We start from the raw sequence: 26,906 nt of genomic DNA, 5'->3' as shown, positions 1-26,906 counted from the left end.
GCTGACTTTTAACTTCTACTTTTTTCTTTTGTCGCTGCTCTTCACTGTTGTAGCTTTCCTGATGGATCTTACTATTTCATGGAACGCCCTCAAACACAACCTGTCTGTCCTCCCGCTGAGACAACAGGCATGCAGCCACACCCTACAGCACATATAGATATATATCCCACAGGTGAGCATGCGTTCTCACCAGAACATGGTCTTTGCATTCAGGGAAATCTTTCCACCATATCCACCCAGGACTGCTAACCACAAAATCTGATATGCCACCCTAATAAACATCTTCTCACCAAGCCAGAGATCATAATGTCATTGCAAAAGGAATATTTCTATTACATAAAACTTGTAGAAATTTAAGATCACCATTCATTGCGGCAGTTGTGCTTTCTCTGAAGTATTCTTGTATATAGCATCTGAGCTCATATGTTATGTTAGCCTATGTTAGTATATAGCATCTGAGCATGCGTTTTATGTTAGCGTATGTTAGAACATAGCATCTGAGCATGCATGTTATGTTAGCGTATGTTAGTACACAGCATCTGAGCATGCGTGTTATGTTAGCGTATGTTAGGACATAGCATCTGAGCATCTGAGCGTATGTTAGTACATAGCATCTGAGCATGCGTGTTATGTTAGTGTATGTTAGTACATAGCATCTGAGCATGCGTGTTATGTTAGCGTATGTTAGTACATAGCATCTGAGCATGCGTGTTGTTAGTGTATGTTAGTACATAGCATCTGAGCATGCGTGTTATGTTAGCGTATGTTAGTACATAGCATCTGAGCATGCGTGTCATGTTAGTGTATGTTAGTACATAGCATCTGAGCATGCGTGTTATGTTAGCGTATGTTAGTACACAGCATCTGAGCATGCGTGTTATGTTAGCGTATGTTAGTACACAGCATCTGAGCATGCGTGTAAGAATGGGGAGAAAAGAAAAGCACCGGAGTTGGGTTACTGACGTAATGTTCTCTTTAGCCTATTGGATGTGTGCACTTGCAATATAGACCCTTCAAAGCCCACACTGTTCCCACTTTTGCTTATCAGAAACAATCCTTGTGCTATGTAGTGGTTAATGAAGTTTATCTATCGTTGGAAGAAATAATTTCACAAGGCTGTGCTTTTAAGGCTTCTGAATTACAGATTTGACTGTGGGAGCAGAGTCTTGGGGGCCAGACCTCAGATAACCTCGCCCACAGGGATCTCTCAAACAGTGCTTTTCTGTGTGTAAACAGGGCCTACGAGGCAGTATAGGTTTCTGTTCTTGCTGGCTCTCCTTCAGTGTGCCCTGAGGTTTCTGCACAATGAACAGCCTTCAGCACCCTAAGGAGCATAAACAAAGAATATCAGGAAAGTTCACCTACTCCCACATCCCAGAACAATGCCTGTTGCTAAGTAAGCAATTCCCAGGCTAGATTTGCGATGTGCGGAGCCCAGAGCGAGTACACAGGTTGGGTCCTTGGAATCTGAGGTCAGAGGCACGTGGTGCTGCTCGGTCCCAAGCCTTTAGAGAACATGACAATGTGACCTAAAGTCTGAGCTTGCACACACACCGGAGCCTGCTTAGGCATTTTGGGAACTTAAGCACATTATGGCCTCAAAGCAGCTGATTGTTCATGCTCTAGGATTTAACCTTTTCCCTTCTCGATCGCTGCTATTCTTATCCTTTGGTGAATAGAAAAGTTCTGAGTCTACTACGTCAAGTAGCACAAGGCAACTAAACATATTCCAGGTCTTGTGTGTAGAAAGCATCATAAGTATTATTTGTTCTCATTTCTAAGCAAATATGAATCAAATATTTGTCCTAAATTCTTATAATGTGGGTTGTGTTTTTTTAATAACAGTACATAATCTCTAATCTATGGGCTAATTTAACCCTCAATGTTGTATGAGGGTTGTAAGCCCATTACAAATCTAAGAACTTCAGAAGATAAATGGAAGCCAGGTGTATGTAGTGGTGCACACCTTTAATTCCAGAACTTGAGAGACAGAGCCCCGTGGGTCTCTGTGAGTTCAGGGCCAGCCTGGTCTATGTAATGAGTTCCAAGACAGTCAGAGGTACATAGTAAGACCCTGTCTCAAAAAAAAAATGCACCCAAGTGCACCAAAAATGCATATCCTGATGCAGAATATTTTGGGGGAATATTCTGAACAGTGTTGTTTTCACACGTTTATGTCATACTACAAACATGTAATGTAACCTCAGAGAATAATGTCTATCTCTTGTTGCCTCACCAAGTAGAAAAGTGAAGAAGATGACTGCTTATTAAAATTATGAACTAATTTAACTTCATCCTTACTTTTGCTCTTTTGTGATCATCTGTTCAGTATTAGAGTTGAGTTAGAAAATAGAGAAATGTGTAAATGCACTGGGCCGTGTTTGTATAGCTTTACAACACTCAGAAATAACTGGATGCATGATAGCTACTGAAGACTGTGGGCAGATAGTGGCGTCTAAGTGGAACCACATATCTCAGGCTGAATAAATCGCTCATGGAGCACAGACGCTGTTGCCTCCTCTCACACACTATCGACATCACAGGACTTAGTCCTTCAGGGCACAGTGGCATGTCACCTCAGCACGCAGGATGTAGAGGTGGGGGAATCGGGACTTCAGGGTTAACCACTACTATTCACTGAGCTCAAGTCCAGCCTGAATTACATGAGACCCTGCCCCAAATATTTAAAAATAAAATCAAGAACTAGTCTCGAATTCCAGCTGACTTGGTGTGAAATAGGTGGCTGGACCACGGTCTCTAGACAATTACTAGATCTCAATCTTGTGTTCCTCCAGGTTTCTGATGAAGTCGGGGTGCTCGCAAATTCCATAACCGTAATTTCATAACAGAAATTAACATAAGTCCTACTGTTAAGATGAGATATAAATTTTGAAAATAATCTATGAAGAAGAAAGACCAATATTGTGGATCAAACATAGTCTCAAAAGCACCCCTCAACCACAAGGCTGTCTTTTACAGACAGTAACAAAAGTCAGAACTATTGGCTTAGATGGTAGAGCCTGACAAACCCCACAGTCTTCAACTCCAGCACATGGCTAAGCTTTTCCTTATCCGCTAGCTGGGAAGGAAAGCCTGCCTAACACCTGCTGGAGGAATGTCACTGAAAAAGTAGCTTAGTGAGACTACAAGGACACAGCGAACAGTCCCCTACCCATTGCTTCCCACCGCGTGCGCTTTCGACATGTCGGCAAACTCTTCCTTCCTCTTGCTCCCGCTGGTGTACTGCTCGCTGTACAGCTTCAGGGACATCTGTTCCACGGCGTCTCTCTGTGCTTCCAGGTGGCAGAGCTGAACCTCGGCCTGGAGAGAGAAGCAGAGAAAAGCCACTCTTGTAATCCAGAAGGAAGGCGTTCCAAGTGAGGTGTAGCAACGTAAGGAACGGGACATGTTCACATCGCTCTACTGTCTGGGCGGGGTTTAATGGGGTCAGCTGGGCGTATTACAGAATTGCATTATAGATCTGAATCTTAGACGTCCCCCCTTAAAATAGGATGCGAATAAATGAACTCTCAGAAGGCTCGGCAAATGTCACAAACTGTCCCCGAGATCACCACACAGCACAATAAAACTTTACACAACACTTATGTGAAATTCCTTAATAATAGTCTCCCTCGTGTTGGCATGGGTAGCCTTTTAAAAGACGTCTCCTTTCAACTCATAGCCCTGGCGTAGTTCATGTATGTATATTTATTTCTTTTCTGAATGCCTTTTTATTTTCTTCACTGGGGAGAAGTAGAATGCCTACCATTAATTCTACTACATATTTAATAATGGTAATATACTTCATTTATTGCATTTTTTACTCTGTACTATTATCTTAATAATTTTAAATCATGAGGATAGTGACTTTTTTACACATAGACTTGAATTTGTTACCTTCCATAAACACTTGGGGGCTCACTGCAAAAGAAACTAAGTAATTTCACTAAAGAAAGTAATTAATTTCAATTCATGCTCAATTTTTTTCTTCCTTTTTCATTTTCTTTTTAATTATTATTACTTTTGTTATTCAGAGGTTAAAGAATGCCAAACTCTTTTTGCATGGGAAGATGTAGGGTAGATGCTTTCTTTACTGCCCCTGTCACGATCCCTGTGGCTTTGGGTTCCCTAGAACACAACTGAGACTGGAAATGAAATTCTTCGAGGGCATGCGTCTCTGTGATGGAGGGGAGGAGGCAGGGCTGAGGTCTCACATGCTGTGAACCAAGGTACTCTTGGATTTCTTTTAGTACGCTTCACAAAATCAAACACAGCCATTGACATTTCTGACCAATCTTAAAACTATTTCATAATTCCACTGTGCATTTTCCTAGGAAAATAGTTATGCTCAGTCATTGGGTAGTCACCAGAACTCTTTGAAATGTAAGAGAACTTAAGCCAGACTCAAACTTCTGTGCTTAGCCTCCAGAAGCAATGAAGGTCTTCTGCCTGGGCTTTGGCTTTTAAGACTCGGCTATGGAGAAAAGAGGAGTTCCACAAAGCAGTGATTACATAGAAGGCCTGAACCATTAGAAATCCTATGTTGCTGCCTTTCCCGAGCAGACAGTTGTGAATGCTCTAAATTTCCATGGAGAATTTAAAGAGATAATGTTCAAATCACCGTAATTATGTATTAAAGTTTCAGAAAGTTCAAAACCAGTTTCTATTCATCCATCTAGATTTTTTTTTGCTCAAACCAACGGACTTGAATAAGAAGATATTCAATCAGATTAAGAATTATATACAGATATACTATATATATGTATACTAATATTCCTAAATAAAGCTTGCTCAGTCTATACAATGTTGCATATATGCATGCTCTCAGGTCTGACCATTGGTACTGGACAACCAGTTGGTGTGCTCTTCCTCCTTCTGTCAGCCTTCCTTAGTTGCCTGCTGGTCTTTGTGTAGGACTGAGGTCTCTTGCGCTTTCCCCACCCACTTTGGCATGACTAGTCTGTACCTGTTCAGCTCATGTCTAAGCAGTTGCGTTGGTGAGACTTTATGGGTGTAACGTATGGGAAGGTTTGGAAGAAGGGATGGGACTAGAGCAATATTGTTATTATTTTGTAACCTCAGAAATTAAAGGAAAAAGTTACGTCAGGGACTGAAGATGTAGCTCAGTGGTAGACCCTTTACCCAGCATCGGATTTTATTTCAAGCACCACAAATTTGAAAAGCAAAAGAAACCACATGTAATACATTAAGTTGCCCAGGACCCCTGGAAGAGCGGATAGTGCTCTTAACCACTGAGCCATCACTCCAGGCCCCTAAAAATATTTTTTAAAGAATAAAGCTAATCAATGATTTGAAAACTTTGTAAAGAACCTACCAGGACTATAAAATGGCTGAATGGAGAAGAACACTTGTTTCACAATTGTCAGGATAAGAGTTTAGATCTAAGACCCACAGAAAAAGCCCAGAACACCACAAACGTGTGACTCCAGCTCTGAGGGTTCTAACACTCTTCTGGACTTTTCACACACAGTTCTATGCACCCCCATCCCCCCCAGTCACGTAAGCATACTTTCACACATACACATATACATGCACATACACACATACAAGCATACATTCAAACAAATATATATACACAAAAGAAAAATAAATCTTTTTAAGAAGCTTATGTCAAATGTTTCTGTGACAAATAAGATAAGCGTGTGCCACTGCTCTCAAAAGGCTCATAAAGAAGACAGAGCAGGAACTTGTCACTACTCCGAAAAATGTCAGCCTCCATCCTTCAATGTCCACAGCCATTTCTGTGTGCAGATGGAACATCCTAACGGTAGTGTGTGGAAAAGAGTCCAGAAAACAGCTCGGAATACAATTACATTCATTCTTACTTAAGTTCTTTCTTGCATCGAAAATTGCCTTCACTACAAGCAGATGGCTACACAGCTCAGGTCCTTCCTGCCCATCTCCGTTTCTACTCCTGTTTTTAATTCATTCCGAAGGCGCTGATGAAAATAGAACTACATAGGGCTTTCTTTGCTTGTTTCTAAGGTTGAGCAGCACTGCCATTCTAAATTCCTTTAAAGATGTGCAGACTCTTCTTACTTCTTTCCTACTGCTATACTTTAATCCAAACATAAACTTGAAGGAAACAGTTTTGAAAAAAAAATCAGTGTCACTATTTCTCTGAATAAAAGAGTTTTAATTGTCATTTAGTATAACTGTGGGTTCTTTAAAACTTCACTGTATTTTATATGTGGAAATTTAGCCTGATAGATACTAAAGGTAAATTAAAACTGGGATTGGAACTTTTGTATTGAGTAGAAAGAATGAGACTTTAGTGGTAGATGTGCCTCTTCATTTCCGGGTTGCTGAGGTGTTGAGCAGACACAGCAAGTGAACTGGACTAGAGATACCGGTGGGACAATCAGAGGGAGATCTTCAATATTGTAAGAATAGTTGGTCCCCAATGGAGGAGTTAAGAGAAAGGAGCTGAAGGGGTTTGCAACCCCATAGGAAGAACTGCAATATCAACCAACCAGACATCCCAGAGCTCCCAAGGACTAAACCATCAACCAAAGAGTACACATGGAAGGACCCATGGCTCCAGCTGCATATGTAGCAGAGGATGGCCTTGTCTGGCACCAATAGAAGAAGGGACCTTGGTCCTGTGAAGGCTCAATGACCCAGTGTAGGGCAATGTCATGGCCTAAAAGTGGGAGGGAATGGATGGGTGGGTAGGAGAGCACCCTCATAGAAGCAGGGGGAGGGGGAATGGGATAGGGGTTTCCAGAGGGGAAACCAGGAAAGGGGATAACATTTGAAATATAAATAAAAAAATTCAATAAAAGAAAATATATATATATAGTAACTCAGACACAATCATTGAAATTAGAATGGAATGCAAATTCCCTGGCACAGAGGACACCATGAGAAGAGGAAACGGCTCCTCCTCTCTCCAGTCTGGGGGTTAGCACAGCTCAGCCAGTGCAGTAAATCCACAAGTGTTCTACCTCATTTCTTCTCCCACACCCGACACTTGCTGTACATTACTGTTCGCCAGCTGCTCGTGTTGTGTCGCTGCTAAGACCATTGGTTGTCAGAGCTTGGGCTGGACTCTTCTCCAAAGCCTTGAGTATTACTTTAAGTGTCATTTATACATTAATACCTTCAGCCTCGCCCACTGAGCTGTACCCCAGTTGCCTGACTTAGATTGTTTTAGGTTCCACTGTTTGAAACATAACCCTGCATTCCCAAATTCTCCAAATGCTTCAATTCTTCCCATACTTGGTCCTTCCCTGTTAAACAAAGAGCCAAAGCTCAACGGCCATCTTGACTTCTTGTCTTTGGTTCCCATGAGTCAACCCTTATGATAGGGACTCATTCTCCACAGCCTATTTCCGCATTACTACTGCCTCCTTCAAGCCTTCATTGCGCCCTATGCTCTAAGAATTATGATCTAGCATGTTCTCCTGTCAATCACTTCTATCCCTCCAACTATTTTCACTGACATTGTCAAGAGTGGTCCTTATAAAACATGAACTGGCTCTCTCCTGGCTCACTCATACCCAAGAAATAAGCTTCTTCTACAAGCTAAGCAATCTCTTGCCCAGGCTAGACCTTTCACATTCTTAACGGCCGTTCTTGCCTTCTTTAATGTTATTTGCCTTCTTTAGCTCTTTAAACATTCCAAATTTGGGGGATTTGTTGTCCTGTGGGTTTCCCATGTATTATTCCCTTTCTCTAGAACATTCTTTTATAACGTTTTACCTGTCAGTTTGTACCTGACATGATACTTCTCAGAGAGCTCTTTCTCAATGGCACTGTTGAACCAGTGCTTTCTTTATTTCAGGACCAGGTTACTGTCCTACACAACACATGCATATGTAAACTTCTTACTTTTGGTGTCTGATATAGTTTCGGATTGTCTTTGAATTTCAAATATTAGAAGTGGCTGTGTCTGAAGCCTTGACATTTCGCATTCTGAGCACCCTGCTAGTGTCTGGACCAAGACCAGCATTAGACAAGTAATTATTGACGACGTGTGTTGTCCACCCACCCATTTATCACTTGTACATTTGCTGAGAGTTTATTTGATCTGAGGAACTACCAGCTGCTGTGGGTACAAGGAAGATAAAGCACATTCTCTTCCTCTAAGGGAATGCAGCACAGAAGGTAAAGGCCTGTGCCAAGTGACATTGCAATCGGAAATAAAAACAAATACCTGAAGGCAGCGGAGAGGCAGCACAGTGGACAGAGGTGGTGCCTGAGCCAGAGCTGAGGTGGAGCCACTTCTGGCCACAGAATAATTGATTTCTGTAAGGGTCCAAAGTCATGAAAGGACATAGTACACTCAGAGTGGCGACCAGAGCTTTAGGGCATTAGAATAAAGAGTTTAAAGTAAAGGGTATGTACGGGAGGATGCAGGTTAGAGAATTCAAACACCATTCTGAGCATAATGAAGAACCAACAAAGCCACACGTGGTGGCCATGGTCTTCTACAATTCCTCTTTCCAGCAGGATGACTGTTACCTCATGGATCACCTACCTGTGCTTGCACAGCTCCTCCCACTGAGAGGAGCTCAGTGCGATGGCTCTGCTTGGTTGTCAGCTCTATGTAAAATAAAACCCCCAAAGAGAGGACATACTTATGAGGGCTTTCTTTTGCTTAATTTGAAGTAGGAAGATCCGCTTCTGATCCAGATCTTGAGAGGGGATGACATGGGCCTTTAATCTGGGTCTTGAGGTGGCAAGACACCTCTGGGCCATGCCTTCTTCTGGAAGCCATATAGAAGGACATGTAAGAAGGAAGCTTTTGTTGTTTGCCTGCTTGCTCTGGCCTTGCTAGCACATCCATTCTGTCACTGGCATTAGAGTCTACTTCTTAGAGATTCCAACATAAACTAAAGATCGGCTGAGACATCCAGTCTTGTGGACTGAGCAACTATTGGCTAGTGTGACATTCTTGTGACTGTCATTCACAGCCAGCCATTGTTAAATCGGCTGGACCACAGCCTATAAGTCATTCTAACAACCACCCCCTCTATCTGCATCTTTTGATGGGTTAAACTTCTTGAGAATGTTAATATTAATCTTGACAACTCTCCTAGAGAGGCCCATAACCATGTTTCCTGGTGTGTCTTACTTCTAAATGCTTCCCTCTTAACCTGAATCTTTAAATATATATGAAAATATTTTTTATTAAACAAACGCTGCTTCATATTGGCTAGTCTTGAAATTCTTTTCTGCCTCAAAGCCAGGAATCCTAGTTGGTTCTGAGTCGAGGTTACCTAAAAGTTTTGTTTTGGGACTTAAGTCTCACTATGTAGCCCTGGCTGGCCTGGAACTCACTATGTAAACCAAGCTGGCTTCAAACTCATGGAGATTTGCCTCTGCCTCCTCAGTGCTGACATTAAATGTATGTGCCATCGTGTTTGACGAGGCCCCTAAAGGTTTAGGAAAACTATTAAAGCTGCTGTGACTGACGCTGGGGACTGTACCTCTGTCCTATCCTTCATTGCTAACTTCTTCAGGGAGTGTCTGGGATTTCTCTGAAGCACTGTTGAAGATCCTTTATTACAAAAACAGTTTCTAAGTGACTGCTATCTTAGGATTCTATCCTCTGCAAATTAATTAATTTAAATTTATTGATTTAAAAAAGTTTCCAAACTGTTAACATATTTTGCATGGGTTTTCACTATTTTAAATGAAATGTTTTCTAAAAATTTTGAGGAACTGAATCAGATGAGAACCAAGAAATAGAAAAAAAGATATAGAATAAATGTTTGGTTAAAGAAAGAAAACAAAGTGTTTCTTCTTAAGAACGTGAAAAAAAAATAGGAAGTTTTTTTCCCCCTAAGGAAAATTCCAAACTAAAACAAAACAGAGTAGGACAAAACCAAAGTTAAGGTATGTCACAACTTTTTATGAAAATTAAAACTTCAAGATAGTATAGCTTATGGAAGCATGCTAAACAAATAAAAACTCTACGCTCTAATGAAGTAATTATGGCTTCTAGGGAATTTCTCCTCAGAGAACTAAAACTTCACAGACTTGGAGATTATCAAAAGCTCTTGTCAGGTTTCAAGTATTCTAACATGGATACATTTTAACTACAATTCATCCTTCAGGCTACAAAAAGACGGGCAAGCACAGAGAATACTATCTTCAATGCTTCCAAGGGAAGATAGTACAAGTAAAAGAAGCCACAGGGCTTCTCCCTGAAGAACCTTATCTGATCTTAATGGTCAAGGGGAAAAATCGTTAGCTACGTGCATAGCCTCAAACACTCAGAAGGAAACTCTAGCCGATTGGTGATGGTGATGGTGGTGGTGGTGGTGGTGGTGATAATGATGATGATGATATAATTAGTAATAATACAGAAAGGGGGCTAGCCTAGACTTTTTAAAGGGACAAACCATGATTCTGGGCTTAGAGGACTCCCCTTTAAATTCTAAGTATGCCAGTGTCATGCCAGGAAGGACAAATCACAGCCACTCCAGCCACCATGCAAAGCTACATTAGGCTTATTAGTGGCTTGCACCTCAGCAGTGTTTGGATTTGATCACTGTGTCCCTTCAGACACTGTTTACATAACACATACTCAGTAATGCCAACCTCACGCGGCTTTTCTTTAAATTTATTCTCTTTTTCGTAATATTCTTTTATGTTTTACCATAGCATTAGTATTAACTATAAATATACTCTTCTTATAGTACATGAGATCTCACTCCTAAACTCAAAAGTTAAGTTGATAAGAAAAAAATTGCTGTACCTAAGACCTGGTGGTGCTAAATGTTCAGACTAAATGAGCTCGTTCCACTGTAAACAGGATGTAGTATATATATATATATATATATATATATATATATATATATATATATATATATATATATATATATATAGCTGGGGACAACATATCCTGGACCTCTAAAATTTACATACCGAAATTAAATTTTTGTCAGATTCTACCTTAAGTTTTCACAATTTACTGACATCATGGGTCATCATCAGACACTTCATGACAGAGAGGTCCTACTATTCTGAGAAAGAGGTACTAATCTTTCTCAGAATAATCGATTACAGGCTTGATTCTTTGCACATGCTTTGATGTCTTGAGTAATGACATCATCTCCTCCAGGTTCCTCCCAAATGTTGACCTTCCAACTTCCAAGCTAAGACCCTGTCATGTTCCCCTTAGACCAGAGAGGCTGAGGCTTTTGATCTATAGGTAAGTAGGGTCTCTGACCTCACACAGCATGGAAGCAGCTACAGATGGTTTGCAGCCCTCTGCAGCCCTCAAGACTCTCAAGACTAGGAGACCAAAGTCTCAGAGGGGAAACAGCCACGCTATGGAAGACATGAAAATCTTTTTAAGATTTTATATTATTTATTTTATCTACTTGAGTACAGTGTTGCTGTCTTCAGACACACCTGAAGAGGGCATCTGATCCCATTACAGATGGTTGTGAGCTGGGAACTGAACTCAGAACCTAGGGAAGGGCAGTCGGTGCTCTTAACCACTGAGCCATCTCTCCAACATGGAAAGTTATGGGCATGAAAAAGGGAAAAGGCTCTATCCAGGAGTCTGGTTAAAGTTCCTGGCCAATTGAGAGACAGAGTTCCAGCACAATAGCTGTTAGCATCTGTTGCCAACAGAGAGAATTCTTATCATATGTAGATGTTTTATATCAGAATAACAATGAACCAAGCTTAAAGCCTGAGACAGTTAAGATGTTAACAGTAAAAGCAGCTCCTGGATGCCTGTGACCTAGAGCTTTACCTTATTAATTATAATTTTATTAGGTGCCTCGGGCTGGCTAGATTTAAAACAACTTGGCATGTACTAGAGAAACTTATTGAGAAAATGCTCCCATCCGATTGGCTTGTGGGAAAGCCTGTGGTGCATTTTCTTGATTAATGATTTACAGTAGTGATACAGCATCAAAGGGCCCAGCTCACTGTGGTGGACCACCTATGGGCTGGTGGTTCTGAGTGCTTTAAGAAGGCAGACTGAACAGGCTGTCAAAAGCAAGCAGTAAACAGGGTTCTACTTCAGTTCCTGCCTCCGATTCCAGCTTGAATGAGTTCCTGCCCCAATTGCCCAGAGATGGACTGTTGTCTTGAAGTATAAGATAGGCCAGGCTCTTTCCTCCCAGAGAAACTCAAAGACATGTTTCTCAGGAGCCACCCAATGATCTCACTTATGTTCCTTAGGGACCCTTTGATGCCATGTGACTTGTAAAATACACAATGGCTCTCAGTGAAAGAAACCCACTCCTTACACACAGGCTTTTGGGTGGATCTGCTTTTTTCTGAGTCTCTCTCTTACTTCTTCTTCTTTTTTTTTCTTTTCTTTTTTTTGGAGCTGGGAACCGAACCCAGGGCCTTGCGCTTGCTAGGCAAGTGCTCTACCACTGAGCTAAATCCCCAACCCCTCTCTCTTACTTCTTATGCTTAGCCTAGATTGGAATATGTTTAGTGACTTCCCCAAATAAAATAAAAGTTTTCTTTTCCCTCAATTCATACCATTCTAGACTTTGTTAACCAAATTCCCATCAAATCCACCTCCAGCTTGCATTTCATTCTCTGAGGCCTCTCCTGTTTCAGGGTTCTCCCTGTTTCTATGTGACGTCAATTCCTCCACTTATATGCTAGAATTCTCTTAACTGACCAAAGCATTGGTTGTCTATGCAAACCACCTGTTCTCCTGCACTACACTTTTCTACCCTCTGCATCACTAGCACATCAGCTCCCTACAGTTACGCTTCTCTCAGGGTTAAATAATGCCAGGACAGTAGTTAACACACTCAGTCTTCTGACTCTAGCCCCATCTTGTCTCTCTTCACTATGGAGAACCACAATTACATTTATTATCTATATCTGCTGCCTGCCTTTTCTCTTCTTTTGTCTTGAATACCCAGGCCAAGTGTTTGTTCTCCCCCAGCCTCCCCTTCTACTCCAGCATAGTAAGGAACATGTTCTTCTGCTCCTGGAAGTCATGGACTTCTGCTCTTGATGGCAGAGCAACTCAGGCCTCTCTCCCCTTCTCTGCTCTTTGTTGAAGAGTTGTCTGCCACCCAGTTCTTCCTGTCCATGTTTATGTGGCAGAGTTTCCCATCGACATTTTAAGAGTCAGATTTCTTCTTTTCTTTAATCATGTATATGGGTTTTTTCCCTTTTTCTTTTTTCCTTTTTGCTTTTATTCACATGGTTAGTGGTTCAAGATTTCTTACATAATTAACTTTGGGAATTCAAAGTATATTTTGTGTACAGAAATGGGCTCCGTCTAGACATTGATCCACATACCCATGATCAGGTACATTCTGACTGGACAGACATAACACACTGCTGTTCTAATGTCGGGAAACCTAGGTCACCTTCCACACACCTGAGTAAGAGCGCAAAGCTTCCTTCACCGAGTAAGAGTTAGATCACAGGAAAAAACATTTCTATGGAGCAATGTTGATTGATGGCCTTCAACAAATTCCTTCAACAAACGTATCTTAAATGTCTTTTATATATGAGACATTGTAGAAAATACAAATGTAGGGTGACAGTGTGTGTAACCTCAGAGAATATTAGAAAAATTATGGTTCATAAGAAACACTCAAACACTTATTCAAGGATCAGACTAATATAATCCTTCAAAAATGTGCCAAGGAAACAATTAGTACATTTTTCAGCATGTTTTTTTTTTATCATTGACTAAAACATATTTAAAAATTTGCACACATACACACACAGACACACAAACACACACACATATGTATATATATACACACATATGTACACACACACATCATATACACACATGTATATGTATATGTATATGTATATGTATATGTATATGTATATGTATATGATATGTATATGTATATGTATATGTATATGTATATGTATATGTATATGTATATGTATATGTATATGAACAAGAGGGCCAGAGAGACGGCTCAATGGGTAAAGGCACTTGCCCAAGCTTGATGCCTGGAGTTAGTCCTAGGAGCTACATGATGGAAGGAAAGAATAAGATCTTAAAAGCTGTTATGTGAGCATTGCACACATATACATGGTAGCACAAAGGAAATGAAATGTGAAAAAAATTAAGTGAAAGTTTAAAGTGTTCAACTATTCAAATAGTATTTTTCAGTACATATCACTGCACACACTGATCTCCTTACAACTGATCTGCATGCGACAGTTTTTGTTGTCATTACAGAAAACCTAGCATTAGGCAGGGTTGGTGACAGTTCTTGTATCTTTATGTAAAAGACAGGAAAAAATATTTTAGATCTTTAGGTGATCATTTCTATTCTTATTGGCTTGTTTACAAATGACTAAAAATGTTCAGTATAATATTTAGAAATTTTAATCTTAAAGCTGTACGTTTAAGGAGACTTGTTAAATGGTAAGATTCAAATGAAGTGGGGAAATTAATGTTAACACTATTTTCATGATTTCTTTTGCATTTATGTATAACGAAAACTGTCTTTCTCCTCTGTTTGAATGATATATCGGTTGTTTATTAATACAACAAGAAACACCTCCACCCCACAGAGAAAAAGCAAAGGTGACACACAACTGCGTCCCTGGGCCCTTCATCCACTGTTCACGCTTTCCTTTTTGTAATGCAAGCGGTTAAACTCATTAAACATTCAGCATTTTATGTCATGAGCTACAGTGGGGGAGTGTGATTACAAGGTGTGGACTGGAGGGATGATTAGAATTTCCGATGTTTCTCCATTACTGTTCCCTTAGCAGATCTCGGCGCTGTGACAGATGCGTCAAGTCTGTGTTTACATTCTGCCTCAGGAGCCTAATCCCTGCCTTCCACACCAACCTACAGAAAACGCTGTCCTCCGCCAGAGTCCAAAACTTAAAAATGTACATTGTGAAGACACAACCAGGACTCCCTCAGCCTACAGGTCTAGCAGCTCTCCCTTGAGTGCTTCCATGCTGGCCAATGCTACTACGGAGTCTGTGGCTACTCGCTGTACTTCAGGTCCATTGAATTTCTATAGAACAGTTGTCTTTAAACGGAAGGGGGAGCAGGAGCAAGAAGAATTACTTTACATACTAATAATAACAATTTAGTTATCAAAACAGAAGCAAACAAGAGTGTCTTTATACTTTATTCTGAAAACCCAGCCTCCTAGGGCTCTAATAAGCAGGGTCCATAGTTCAGGAACGCATGGTAGCACTCGGCTCAGAGCCTATATCCTCATTTCAAAGAGAATCATTCAAGCCGACATCCACCCTGTCAGGAATCTCGACTTTGAGCTGCTAATGTAGAATAAAAATCAATATAAATTTTGATCATTTGATGAATATTTACTTCTTTCTCTAGTGTTTGGGGATTTAGAATTGAAAAGTGCTGAATCAAGTCATTTCATTTTTTTGTGTTTGTGCCAACACCAATTTACTACCCTCCAGAAAGTTCCTGAACAAGATGTCTCAGGTGGCAGGCATGTTGGTTTTTCCTGTCAATCACAACAGCGTGTCACTAGGGGACCGTAACCATTTCCCTTTCATACGGCTAGTGTGCCAAAAGGGACTCTTTTGATTATTTCCCTAGAAAAGGTAAGCTTTCTCCTTATGCACATATCATAAGCCTAGGTGTCTGCTGTTATTACAGTCGGCTAAGTCAAACCTGATATAATCTAGTAAAAGTTAAACACTTAATTTTAGGCTTCAAGGGTCATAGACAATAAATAGAGTTTACAAATGGGTTTCTCCCATATAACATTCAGCGCCCTGCCTATGACAAAGAGCTTTTGTACAGCTTCTACCTTTCTCTGCACAAGAGAGCACAGAGTAATGAAACATCAATCGGGAGCTCTAATCAGTAGAAAGACTTTACAGTAAGGACTTTGCACTTTTGTTCTAAGTGAGAAAATACAAATAACAGTAAGGAGCCTAGCAATTAAAATATGCCTCTAGTACAAGCCTAGTTACACAGATAGAACAGCACGAGGCCCTTTTATTAGAATGTATCGCTAGATATGCACACATATAATATTTATATTGCACACACACACAAATATGGGATGTTACATGTAGAGTGTCTCCACACTGACACTAAAGCAGTGGATACTAGTCTTTCTCAATTTGAAAGAGACTAAATTAATTGTAAGCACCCAAAAAAGTAAGTTGTTCTCATTTCTGAAAATACCTTGCATCTAATAGAACAGCAGAGGACACAATATCAAGGAGACGTTTTTGTTGGTTCCCTATAAATTAGTTAAAAAATAGCAGCAGCTACATTTCCCATGGATGGCGTAGCTTTGGACAATTGCTAGACATTATATAGACAGATGTTTTAAATAAAATAAGGTATTCAGTTCACTAGATACCTTGCTAGATATGAAGGCAATTATAGGATATCTTTGTTAAATTACATTTTTCATTTTTGTGAGGAGAAAAAAAAAAGAATCGTCCTGGAAACAGCACCAACAGGAAATGATCCTATATCTAAACCAGCTGGATACTGTAACTAATATAAATTTACTTGAGAATAAAAATGCGCGTGCCTCTGGAGACATGCAGTAACATGCCATAAAAACAGATGAGAATATCAAAGCATTTAAAAAGGAGAAAATGCACTTTATCTAGAAATTATGTTGCGATATAGTCCTCTGATTAATGAAAAATACATGGAGATGAAGAAAAAGGGACAAATGAAAGGCTACCTTTAAACTCACAAGATATTTTATTTAAAGCTATATTTGTAGGAAATATTTTTCTAAGAAAATGCCATTGCTTTCTATTATATTGACTATTAATCATAATAACCCAAAGGCAGATCCTTATGTTTAATTGGGAAATTCTAATGGAAGCAGAGGATGCTTACTGAGTGACTTAAACCCTACATGCTAGATAAAATTATTGTAGAAACTCACGAAACCATATGTAATGTCCTAGACATGGAAACCCCCACCCCTTCCCCTGTTTCCTCCCTATCCTAATTCTTGTTAGCTATTTCACTGGGGAAGAAAATCACCTTATATGCTGACTCATAGTACAAAGGTACAAGGCTAGCATGTTAGCATGTAAGATGGGGGTCTCCAGTTTCATACATTTAAATTTTTTCAGTTAACGATAAAACACACTAGCCCACAAGAACATTTTTTTAAAGAGTATGAATCTATGTGCAGGGTCACCAGGACAGCACAGCAGACAAAAGCACTAATCCTGAGAAGCTGAGATCAGTCTCCAGACATTCACATGGAAGAAGAGAACTGATTTCTATGTGCATGCTCCTCTCTGCAAACAAATAAGAAATTGGAATTTTAAAAGTATCAAAAAGAAAAAGATCTACTTGCACAAAAGATGTGGGAAAGCCTAGAGAAGTACACCCAAGTTCTGGGTGTTCACTCTTCTACATCTAAAACTCACTGGAGTCCAGCACCGTGGACGTCAGGGTCTCGGATAGGACGGGACTGTGTAAAGCCAAGATTTCCCATGGCCTCCAAAGTCAGAAAAGATCACAGCGCTTTAGAAACAGGCTCCTGAATGTCAGCGGGAGAGGAGAACCCAACAGGAGGAAAGGGGGTACAGGACATAAACGCAGCATAGAGGACCCAGAGGCAGCAAGCAAATGGCACAAGAGTAAACAGCAGTTAACAAGAAGTTTTAAAATAAAATTCAAAAATTTACAGTAAAACCGACAAAAAAAAAAAAGCCCTGCACAAACAAACAAACAAACCCTGCACAATAGTCGTCTTCTTTCAACAGGCTCTCCAAATACTAAAAAGAAAAAAAAAATGACTGTTTCCTGGCATATCTATATCTACTACCACCCCACCAGCACACATACTCTGCAGTAGTGAGTGAGTGTGTGTGTGTGTGTGTGTGTGTGTGTGTGTGTGTGTGTGTGCATGTGTTGTATATGAAAACACAGGTTGACCACTAGGTCTGCTTAAATTTTGTAGAGCTGGACATGCTGTATACATTTTTCTGAACATTCTCACTAGGTCTCTGAGTTATTACCATCGTAAAAGACTAACAAAAAGAAACAAGCACATCTTCTTTCTCTCACCACGGTGGGAAGTATGACGTCAGTAGGCAGGCAAACAGGGTGTAAAGTGGTAGCTGAGAGCTTACATTCTGATCCAAAGACATGAAACATAGAAATCTAACTAGGAATGGTGTGGGCTTTGGAAAGCTCAAAACCAGTGCCACTGGCCAGCTCACTGCCAGTGGCACAACTTCTCTAACAAGACCACACCTCCTAATCCTTCCCAAATGGGTCTACCAACTGGGCACCAGGCATTCAAACATATGAGTCTATGGGGCCATTCTCACTCAAGCCACCACAATTAAGATGAGAAACTAGATAACTAAAGTTCCAATCAGCGTTCAACAACCCAGCAAGTAACTTCATAAGGAACTGTGTGAATTTACTGTCTTTGTGTCTTCGGGAGCATTTTGGTTATTTAGGTCTTTGCTTTTCTGCTGTACCTTATATAGCTAAAAACTCAGTGTACAAAAAGTACTCCAAGGCATTAATATAAATAGGTTAGAATTTGAATTGCAACCCAGGAAAAAATTAGTTTCATGCTTGAGAAACAGTTATCTGAGATGCATTGGAATTTCTCATGACTGGGGACAGTTGAAGCAACCCTGATTATGACGTGGCACTGAAAGTTTCTTATGATCTGTTGATGTGTGAGACACAAATCACGGGACTACTTAGCATCCTTGTGTTTGAGTCACCGTATCAACTACTGCTGGGTTACTCAGCACTCGGCATCTCACTCACCCACTGCATGATTAAATGTCCCCTTTGATGGCCTTTATACGAGTCTTTCCATATCGTGTGATTGGTCAGTCATTTATCTGCTCTGACTAAAAAAAAACAAGCAAAAAGAACAAAAGTGTACTTACAGGTTATCATTTGCTCTAGGATAAAGCTGAACGGTTTGTCTTCAGTTTCTATACCTCTGATGACTGGACTCCGGTGTACCTTCCCGTGTGTCCTCTATGAGTTCCTTGCTGATAAATGGAGAAATCCACCCATACTCTCCTCAGAGAAGCCTGTGCTCACTCACAAATGCTGCCTTTGCATTTCTCCTTCCCAGCCATCCTCCATTTCTGTAGATGCTCTTTCCTTCTATTCCTCCAGTATAAAGCATCTCCTCTCCTCTCCACCTGAATTCCCTGGACATACAATCTGTCCCCCTTGTCTAAGGATGTTCAAGGGTGTCTCTTTTACCATGAAGGTGTTCATGACTCCTCTACATTATTAGGTTTAAGTGTGCCCAGGAGATGTGAACCAGACTTGCTTTGATATCAAAAAGATACTGAGTAAGTACTGACTGAATGAGTTGGGGAGGCTGAAAGGGTCGGAATAACTAGTTTCTACCCCAGAGGAGTTGAAAATGCTAGTTTAGTAATTAATGTAAAAGTTTTTTGAAGAAAAAATAATATGATCCCGGAATATCATTTTGTACAAAGAACAAAGAAGCAGTGATTGACTAAAACCCAAAGGGACATAGCTGTATCATGAAGAGGCCCTTTTGGCAAAAAGGGGTAAATACATATATGGTTCAAATGGAATCTCTTCAAGTGATGGCTACATACTGAACAATTTGCGTATAACTGGACTCAAACAAGGAAACAATGGAAGAAGGTGAGATTACACTAACACATTATTCCAAATGCTGGGAATCAAGGGAGGCTTGCACATTATGAGAGAATCTGAACCTTATCAGAGTTGGTACAAGAAATCTTTATAGAGCTTTTTTTAGCCAGCTCAAAATGCACAGGAAATATCGCAATTAGTAGACCACCATTTTGTAACTTCCAAAGAAATAATTGATTGTGGCATACATGACCAAAGGATACATCAACAGGGAATTGAATCCACACATGATGCACAGGCCCAGTCACTACCTGCTGGTTATGAGGGGAATCTCAACTGTATTAGGTTCTGCCCCTTCAACACCGCCTTTGACACCACAAGAAGAAATCCTGGCATGACCAGATGCCACCAAACCACGCATGTCACATGTGGTAAGCCTCAATCCAAGAAAGCTTCTTGACCAAATTTTCAGTTTATAAGAAACAAAGGCTAGGGAAGAAATAGGAGTAGAAGAAAAAAATTATGAGCTTTCCAGAAGACGAATCTAGCACATGAAATACCCCCCACACACAAAAATTCACCTGGCTTCTTCCAACTGGCGAAGACTGGTGAGACCTTAGTTTGAATCGAATATTGAGACAAAAACAAAAAGACCAGGGTCAGAATCAAAGAGAGCTATGAGAAGGTAGTTCTTTTCACACTGACATTAAGTACACTGCTATTTTATGTTTATTTTATCTAAACTGCTGTTTTGTACCTTTAGAACCATATCTAAGAGAATCATACTTTCAAAAAACAATAAACATCTTGATTTCAGGCATAACTCCACATTCAGGATGGAGATGCCCTCTCTGCCATTTCGTAGAACATTTAGAGAGAAACATAATTTTTATATCTTACATAATTAGACATTTATATTTTATAGTTCTACCTCAAATAATCTATTATCCTATGAAATAATTATTGACTTTACCCTATTATTTGACACAGTATGCAAATTACAAATTAATTGGTTGTCTAATCCTGAGTTCACTATCTATCACCTAGAACAGGGCATATTCATTGGGCATCTGGATTAATGCTGAAATGATGGAGAGTAACATTTAGCTTAATCGAAAATCACTTGCTAATAGAGTTAGATACTTCGGGTAATAGATTGCATTATTTTTGTGGTTTCAGGTTCCATGTAGAACATCTTCCTTAGTCACCACAGCAACCTATGCTGGGCACCAACATATAAGATATTATTCTTCCTAGGGGAGAGAAAGAACGAATTTGTTCAAAGTCACATTGCTAATGGGAAGAAGGTCCCAGAGCTTCTGATTCTAAGTCCCCCTGCTTCATTTCTGGAACTCCACTGCAGCGTGGGTATCATTTCTAGGCAGCAGTCCTGAAAGCATGATTTCCATTCCCTAGCTAGTTTCTCACTGGTACTGCCAACGATTAAAACATCTGGCAGCTTGAATATGATACCTACTACAGAAGGTATGTATTTCACCCACTTTCTGAAAGGCCCAGTGCCCCATATCCTATGAACGTTAAATTCATCCAAACTGTTTTGCTCCTTTGTTCAAAAATGAAACTCCCTGGTGTACACTATGATTGCACTGTCTTCTCTCAGCTCACCATTCCACCACCATGTCATCAAGTCTCTTCAGAGCCAGAGGCAGAAAGCAATGAGGCCCTGTGAGGGCATTTTCTTGCCAATCTGATTGGTTTTCTCAATCAGTGGCATGATTTATCATCATCATGATATTTTGATATGTAGGATTCAGGGAGGAGAGGAACTGTGGTAACTTCAAAACTTGGGACTGAAATTGGAACACATGCAAAGCCTTTACTTCTCTCTGTAACTTCTGGTAGCTTTTCTTTAGCTTTTCTTCTGCCTATTTCCCACCATTTCTCAGACATGACTCTGTCAGGACTCTTACACATGTGCTGTCCTCATTAAACACTTCATACGCCACCTTTTCAAACCTCTGACTCTTCACTCATGTTCCCTGCCACTTCCTCAAAATAACTTGCTTTCCGCTAAAAAATAATCCTGCCTTCTTTAAAGAGAATATCTGGGCTCTAGATATTAGAAACTGTGATCAGACCCTGCTTATACTAAACTGGGTTTTTGTTTGTTTACTTGGTTTTTTGTTTGTTTGTTTGTTTGAGTCTTGAGGGAAAATACAAATGCAAACAAAAAGTTGTAAAAGATAATGAATGGACTACTTTGGGCTCAATGGTTAAAGAGGGAGTTAGATGAAGGGAGATGGGGCCTAACATTTATTGAAAGACTAGGCTTTGACAATCTGTCTTCTCAACCACAGGCAGAAGAGGAGAGTGCCTGGAAAATAAGCAACTCCCTGCTGTGTAACAGTTTCCTCCAAGATTGCAAAGTAAACAACTTGAAACAACTAGCTAGCTTCAGGAAGTTCCTAAGACCAGTAAGGCCTGGCAGGAACAGAGAACTTGGGAAAGACAATCTCAAGATGTTCCCAGCTTTTATGAGCTGTCACCCAGGCTGTGAAGGGCCCTCATGCTAGAACTGCTTTGAGTCATTTCTGCTGTAAATGACCCCTTGCCTATATCCCTACAAGTAACCCCAACAGAACTCATGGTTCGCCAAGTTGGACTCCTCAGGAAAAGTTTTGTCACACAATACCCTCTAGTACTTGTTCAGATTTATCTTTTCTTTCATGGCATGTCTAAGTTTGTGCACTCCTTTACAGACCAAATAGGAGGGTGATGTCTTGGCAATCTATAAGGGACTCTCTTTTAGTTGTATAACAGGCACCCGTATACTTGGTCTTCCAGATTCCACCAATCAGTCTGCTTCTTGCTGTGTTAGATATCACTAGTTCCAAAAATGAGACATTTTTCCCTTTGGATTGAGTCTGACAGAGAGGTCATTAGAAGATAGGTAATCCTCTTGACAAGGAGAGTGAATACAAACTTATGAACAAATGGGGACAAGTGTAAGATCCTGAGTTCAGATCCACAGCATCCAAGTACAATGCCGTTGCACAGGCTATCCCTGGACCTCATTGGGCAGCCAGTCTAGGTAATCAGTGAGCTCCAAGTTCAATGGGAGACCCTATTTCAAAAATCAGGTTTGAAGCAAAGCAAGAAGATCAAAGGTCAAGATAGAAGCAAAATAGAAAGCAAGTTAATGTTCTATAATCTATCCATAAGGTTCTCAAGACACTTCTTTCCCAAATTCCAAATCCCCGAACTAGAATTTATTGTTCTAGCCAACCTTCCTCCCATCAACTACACATAGAAGTTTCTTTCCAGAATCCCCAGTAATTGCCTTTCAATTTGGCACAGCCAAGGATACCCATTAGGTTGTCTCTTCCCACCAGATGTTTTTCAGCTGTTCTCAATATCTTTCTGTTAATGCTTTGCCATCTGCCACCTTAATGGTGATACAACAGGGACTGGATGCTTTGGTGACTTTGCTCTTCTAGTTGTGAAGACCTGGCCCACTGCCTCATCCTAGGAAAGTCTGATATTCATGTTCCTCACATCACCCAACTAGTTACTACATCGGTTCCATCTTTTTTTTTTTTTTTTTTCTTTTTTTTTTTTTTCAGAGCTGGGGACAGAACCAGGGCCTTGCGCTTCCTAGGCAAGCTCTACCACTGAGTAAGTCCCCAGCCCCATCGGTTCCATCTTGTAACAGACCAGTTAGCTGACTAGCCAGTAGTGAGACGAAGGACAAGAGTGCTCAGTGCCTCGTCTATCCCTACTCTGTTCCTCATCAGTGAACACATAACATCCCTTCTGACAGTCACATGTTCTGCCATCAGGCCATTAGCTAACATCTTTTTGCCTGACCTGTACTATATGCTGTTACCTTAAATATTTTTTTTATCTCCATACCAATAGCACATCGGCAGCAGCTATGTGCCTTTTGTGTCACCTTGATAGGCATCCCTTACACGTGGCAATCTTAGACCTGTTTGATATTCTCTACGGCTGAATGGAGACAAATCTTGGCCCTCTGAGATCAACAGTCAGTTATCAGAATCAATGTCTGCTAAGGCACAATAATAGTTAATGATGCTGATTTCCAGGGACCATAAATCAGTTTGTAATCTATTTGTATATACCTATTGAGACGATTACTTCTCTTTCAATTATTCACAGTAATGGAAACTATTTTTCTGAAACCATGATTATACTAGATGTCAGAAAGGTTATCACTGTTAGCTCATAATCCCTTCCCAAGACCCACCGGGAATGGTTGTTATTGGGACTTTAGCAAATACAGGAGTAGGTACAGGGAGCTAGCGATATGCATACTAATCACAGTGTACCTGTCTTCAGCTATCTGTTTACAGTTTAATTAATTATTTTAAGATTTGGTCCCCATAACATGATAATCTCACATATTATCTTCTAAAACAAAGCAAGCATTCTACTGCGGTTGTGGTCATGAGCCAGGTTTGCTTGTAGAACATTCACATTAAAGCTTAGGACTCAGAGAAAATGTTAATACGGTTGTCACCAGGATAACACACACGTTCACTGGTACCATAACAAGGACTTATCCTGACATGCACTCTTCTCCATCCCAGGCCATATTTAACTTACTAACAAGAGTATCAGTCTTCTATTTGACATTGTACTGAGATGTGAACCAGTAACTTGAGACTTATAAAGAGAAGAGGAGCCATTGCGCTGATGTAGAAACAGGGAGATAACTGTGCTAATAATTCATTCACTTCCGTCTTAGCCAGGAAATTCAGAGGGGGTTGTTTTTTGTTTTTTGTCTCATTTTGTTTTTTTTTTTAAAAACCCCACAATAATGTGTTTTTATAAGTCATAAAACATTCCCCCCCTCTCTCTCTCTATATATATATACATACATACATATATATACACATACATATATATGGTTAAATTTATAGTGGTTATATATGGTTAAATAAAAGGAATAAGACATTCATTAGCAAGGGACATGGACAAAAACTAACTATCATGCAGGGCAGAATGGCATGAGGGTAAGGACAGTTGTACTCAGATGCTAACATTAGTGAAATATTTAAGGATCTGATGTCTGTACTGAACTTTAGTTTTGTTTTAGACAATGTATTGCCCTGAAGCCAAGCCTGGTTTGGAATCCACTATCCTCCTGCCTCAGCCTCTTTTGGAAGGGATTATGGGCATATATATATATATATTTTTTTTTTCTCTGACTTTTGTTAAAATGAATACAATCTTGGCCAGTAAAGAAGAAACAGAGTTAAGACTAATGAAAGAAGTCTTTGTAAATGAACTTAACAAACTCCACTGTACTCCATATAATCACTGCTGTTTTGCACCCCTAAGAGTGTTTTTGAAGTTTTCAGTGCAGTTAATTGAAACCCTACTAGATGCAAATCAAAAGTTCCAGCCTTAATTGAGATATTTTGAAAATTGAACCCATTGCTTCAGGCAGGTGCTACATGAGATTCCATTAATATAGGTAATTAACATTAGCCTCTGCTTTAATTAACATGCACACTTTAATTAGCAAAGCATTAACCAACATTAAAAAATCTGATCTTCATGCATCACAAAAAACTGCAAAGTTATGACTAGTATGTTATTTTTCTCCAAGGTTGTAAATCACAAAATAGCAATTCCTTTCAGAGAACACGCCAAATTTAAAATATTAAACAGGATGAGACATAGGAGTAGAAACTGTCAGTATGAAAAGCAGTGTTCTTAGAAAATACAGAGCCAATGGTTTCCATACTTTAAACATGAATAGCATCCTAATCTTTTAATGATCTTTTGGGAGGCACAGGACACTGACATGAAAGGTTCCCATAGACTGTCATCTTCTTTCTATGTCATGGACAAACAGCCATGCTTCATGACATAGCAGGGCCATCTCCTTGTTCAGCTTTCCTGACTCTTCCCAGAGACAAGACCGCGAACCAGTTGGGATGGTATTTAACAACAGAAGCTCGAAACTAGCAGAGACTTTACTTTTAAAGCCATCAGTGCTGCATGCTTTAAAATGGTCATTTACCTTACTTACATTACATTCCAGACAGTAAATAGTCACTAAGCACACAGCTTTTATTAACACAAAACTAACTTTCATGTTATTTCCTTACTATGGTCACTTGGATGTGCTGAATTTTAGGTTCTATTCATTTAATATCAGTATCCTTTTGTTTCAAGTTATGCTAATGTTATAGCAAAATAAACAACTAAACAAACAAATAGGCAGCATACCTTAAAACGCACATTTCTGAACAATCTGTCACATCCACATTAGTCACTAAGGAAACTGGTCAGGATGCCGAAGGACAACTTGGCAAGTGCATGCCTAGCATGTGGGAGGTCTTCGGGGAGAGAGAAAATATTGCACAAAATTAAGAACTATGTCCCTGTAAATTCTCTTCTGTATACCAGGCACTATATCAGGACAAAGACAAAAGTAAATGAGTCCCAAGTGTTGTGAGCAGACATTCAGATCTAAAGAGAAAACATCGGAGAGCAAGGTTACTGCACCGGAAGGGGAGCAGGAGAGAGAGGCTGGGAAGCACAGAGCTGTCCAGCCTCCTCTGCTCTGTCAAGTGCTTGCTCCCTTGCAACTGCTTGTTTCCAGGACTCCAAGGAGGGGTGGACTGCTCTCCTTTTCCTAACACTGGCCGCTTTGCCACAGCCACCACAGCCTAGCACCTTTATCCTTCATAAACATCACCCACGTAGTCCCGTTCACCTATGTAAATAATAAATGTAGGCTGGGTAACAAAAGGCTTCCCCAGGCTGACCCAATGTCATTTTGTGTCCCTTTCTTTTTTCCCTTATTTCCTTTATTCCTTATTCATGTGTTTTCTTACCTACATACTTATTTATTTTTTTTTTGCATACCAAGCAAGCACTCTAACAACGGGCTACATTCTAGTCTTCCCTTAAAAATCTTATCTTCTATTACTTTTCAAGTAATTTCCTCTCCCATCAATTTGCCTATGCTTCCTTGCCCCCAGATATGAGACTTTCCTACCATGAAGTCTTCGTAAGCAAGACTTCAATGTGAAGCCTTCTCCGAGGTGTTCTCTTGCTTGGATAAAGCCAAAAGCCCCAAGTTCCCGCTCTTCTGTCTGTATTTCTGACTGTGTATCATTGACCACCTTCCATTGGTAGAGATTCATCCATCCGGATATGTAAATTGTAAGCTTCTAAATAATCCTGAGCTCCTTAAGACCAAGGCATCTCCCCCAAGCACTTATGCTCCCACTTCATATGCCATAGTTACTTCGCAACTTGGCATTTGGCATTTTAAAAGTTTAATTGACACATAACATGTCCTATTACATAGTAAGCTGTGTGAACATGAGATAGTGTCTACCCTACAATACTCTTTATCTATAATTGA

At 40.1% G+C, this 26,906-nt stretch overlaps 1 protein-coding gene across 2 annotated transcripts in view; it reads right to left on the bottom strand.

Moving 5' to 3' along the window:
- Nucleotides 1-26,906, bottom strand: part of Akap6 (A-kinase anchoring protein 6) — a 391,635-nt gene that overhangs the window by 131,403 nt on the left and 233,326 nt on the right. For both annotated transcript variants that reach the window (XM_032907724.1, XM_032907725.1), the window contains exon 8: nucleotides 3,173-3,321. In XM_032907724.1, the coding sequence (XP_032763615.1) occupies nucleotides 3,173-3,321 (149 nt within the window). The remainder of the gene's footprint in view (nucleotides 1-3,172; nucleotides 3,322-26,906) is intronic.

This window comes from Rattus rattus, chromosome 7, assembly GCF_011064425.1.
Source record: "Rattus rattus isolate New Zealand chromosome 7, Rrattus_CSIRO_v1, whole genome shotgun sequence".
In the NCBI taxonomy this organism is placed as follows: Eukaryota; Metazoa; Chordata; class Mammalia; order Rodentia; family Muridae; genus Rattus; species Rattus rattus.
This window is presented reverse-complemented; position numbering and strand designations above follow the sequence as displayed.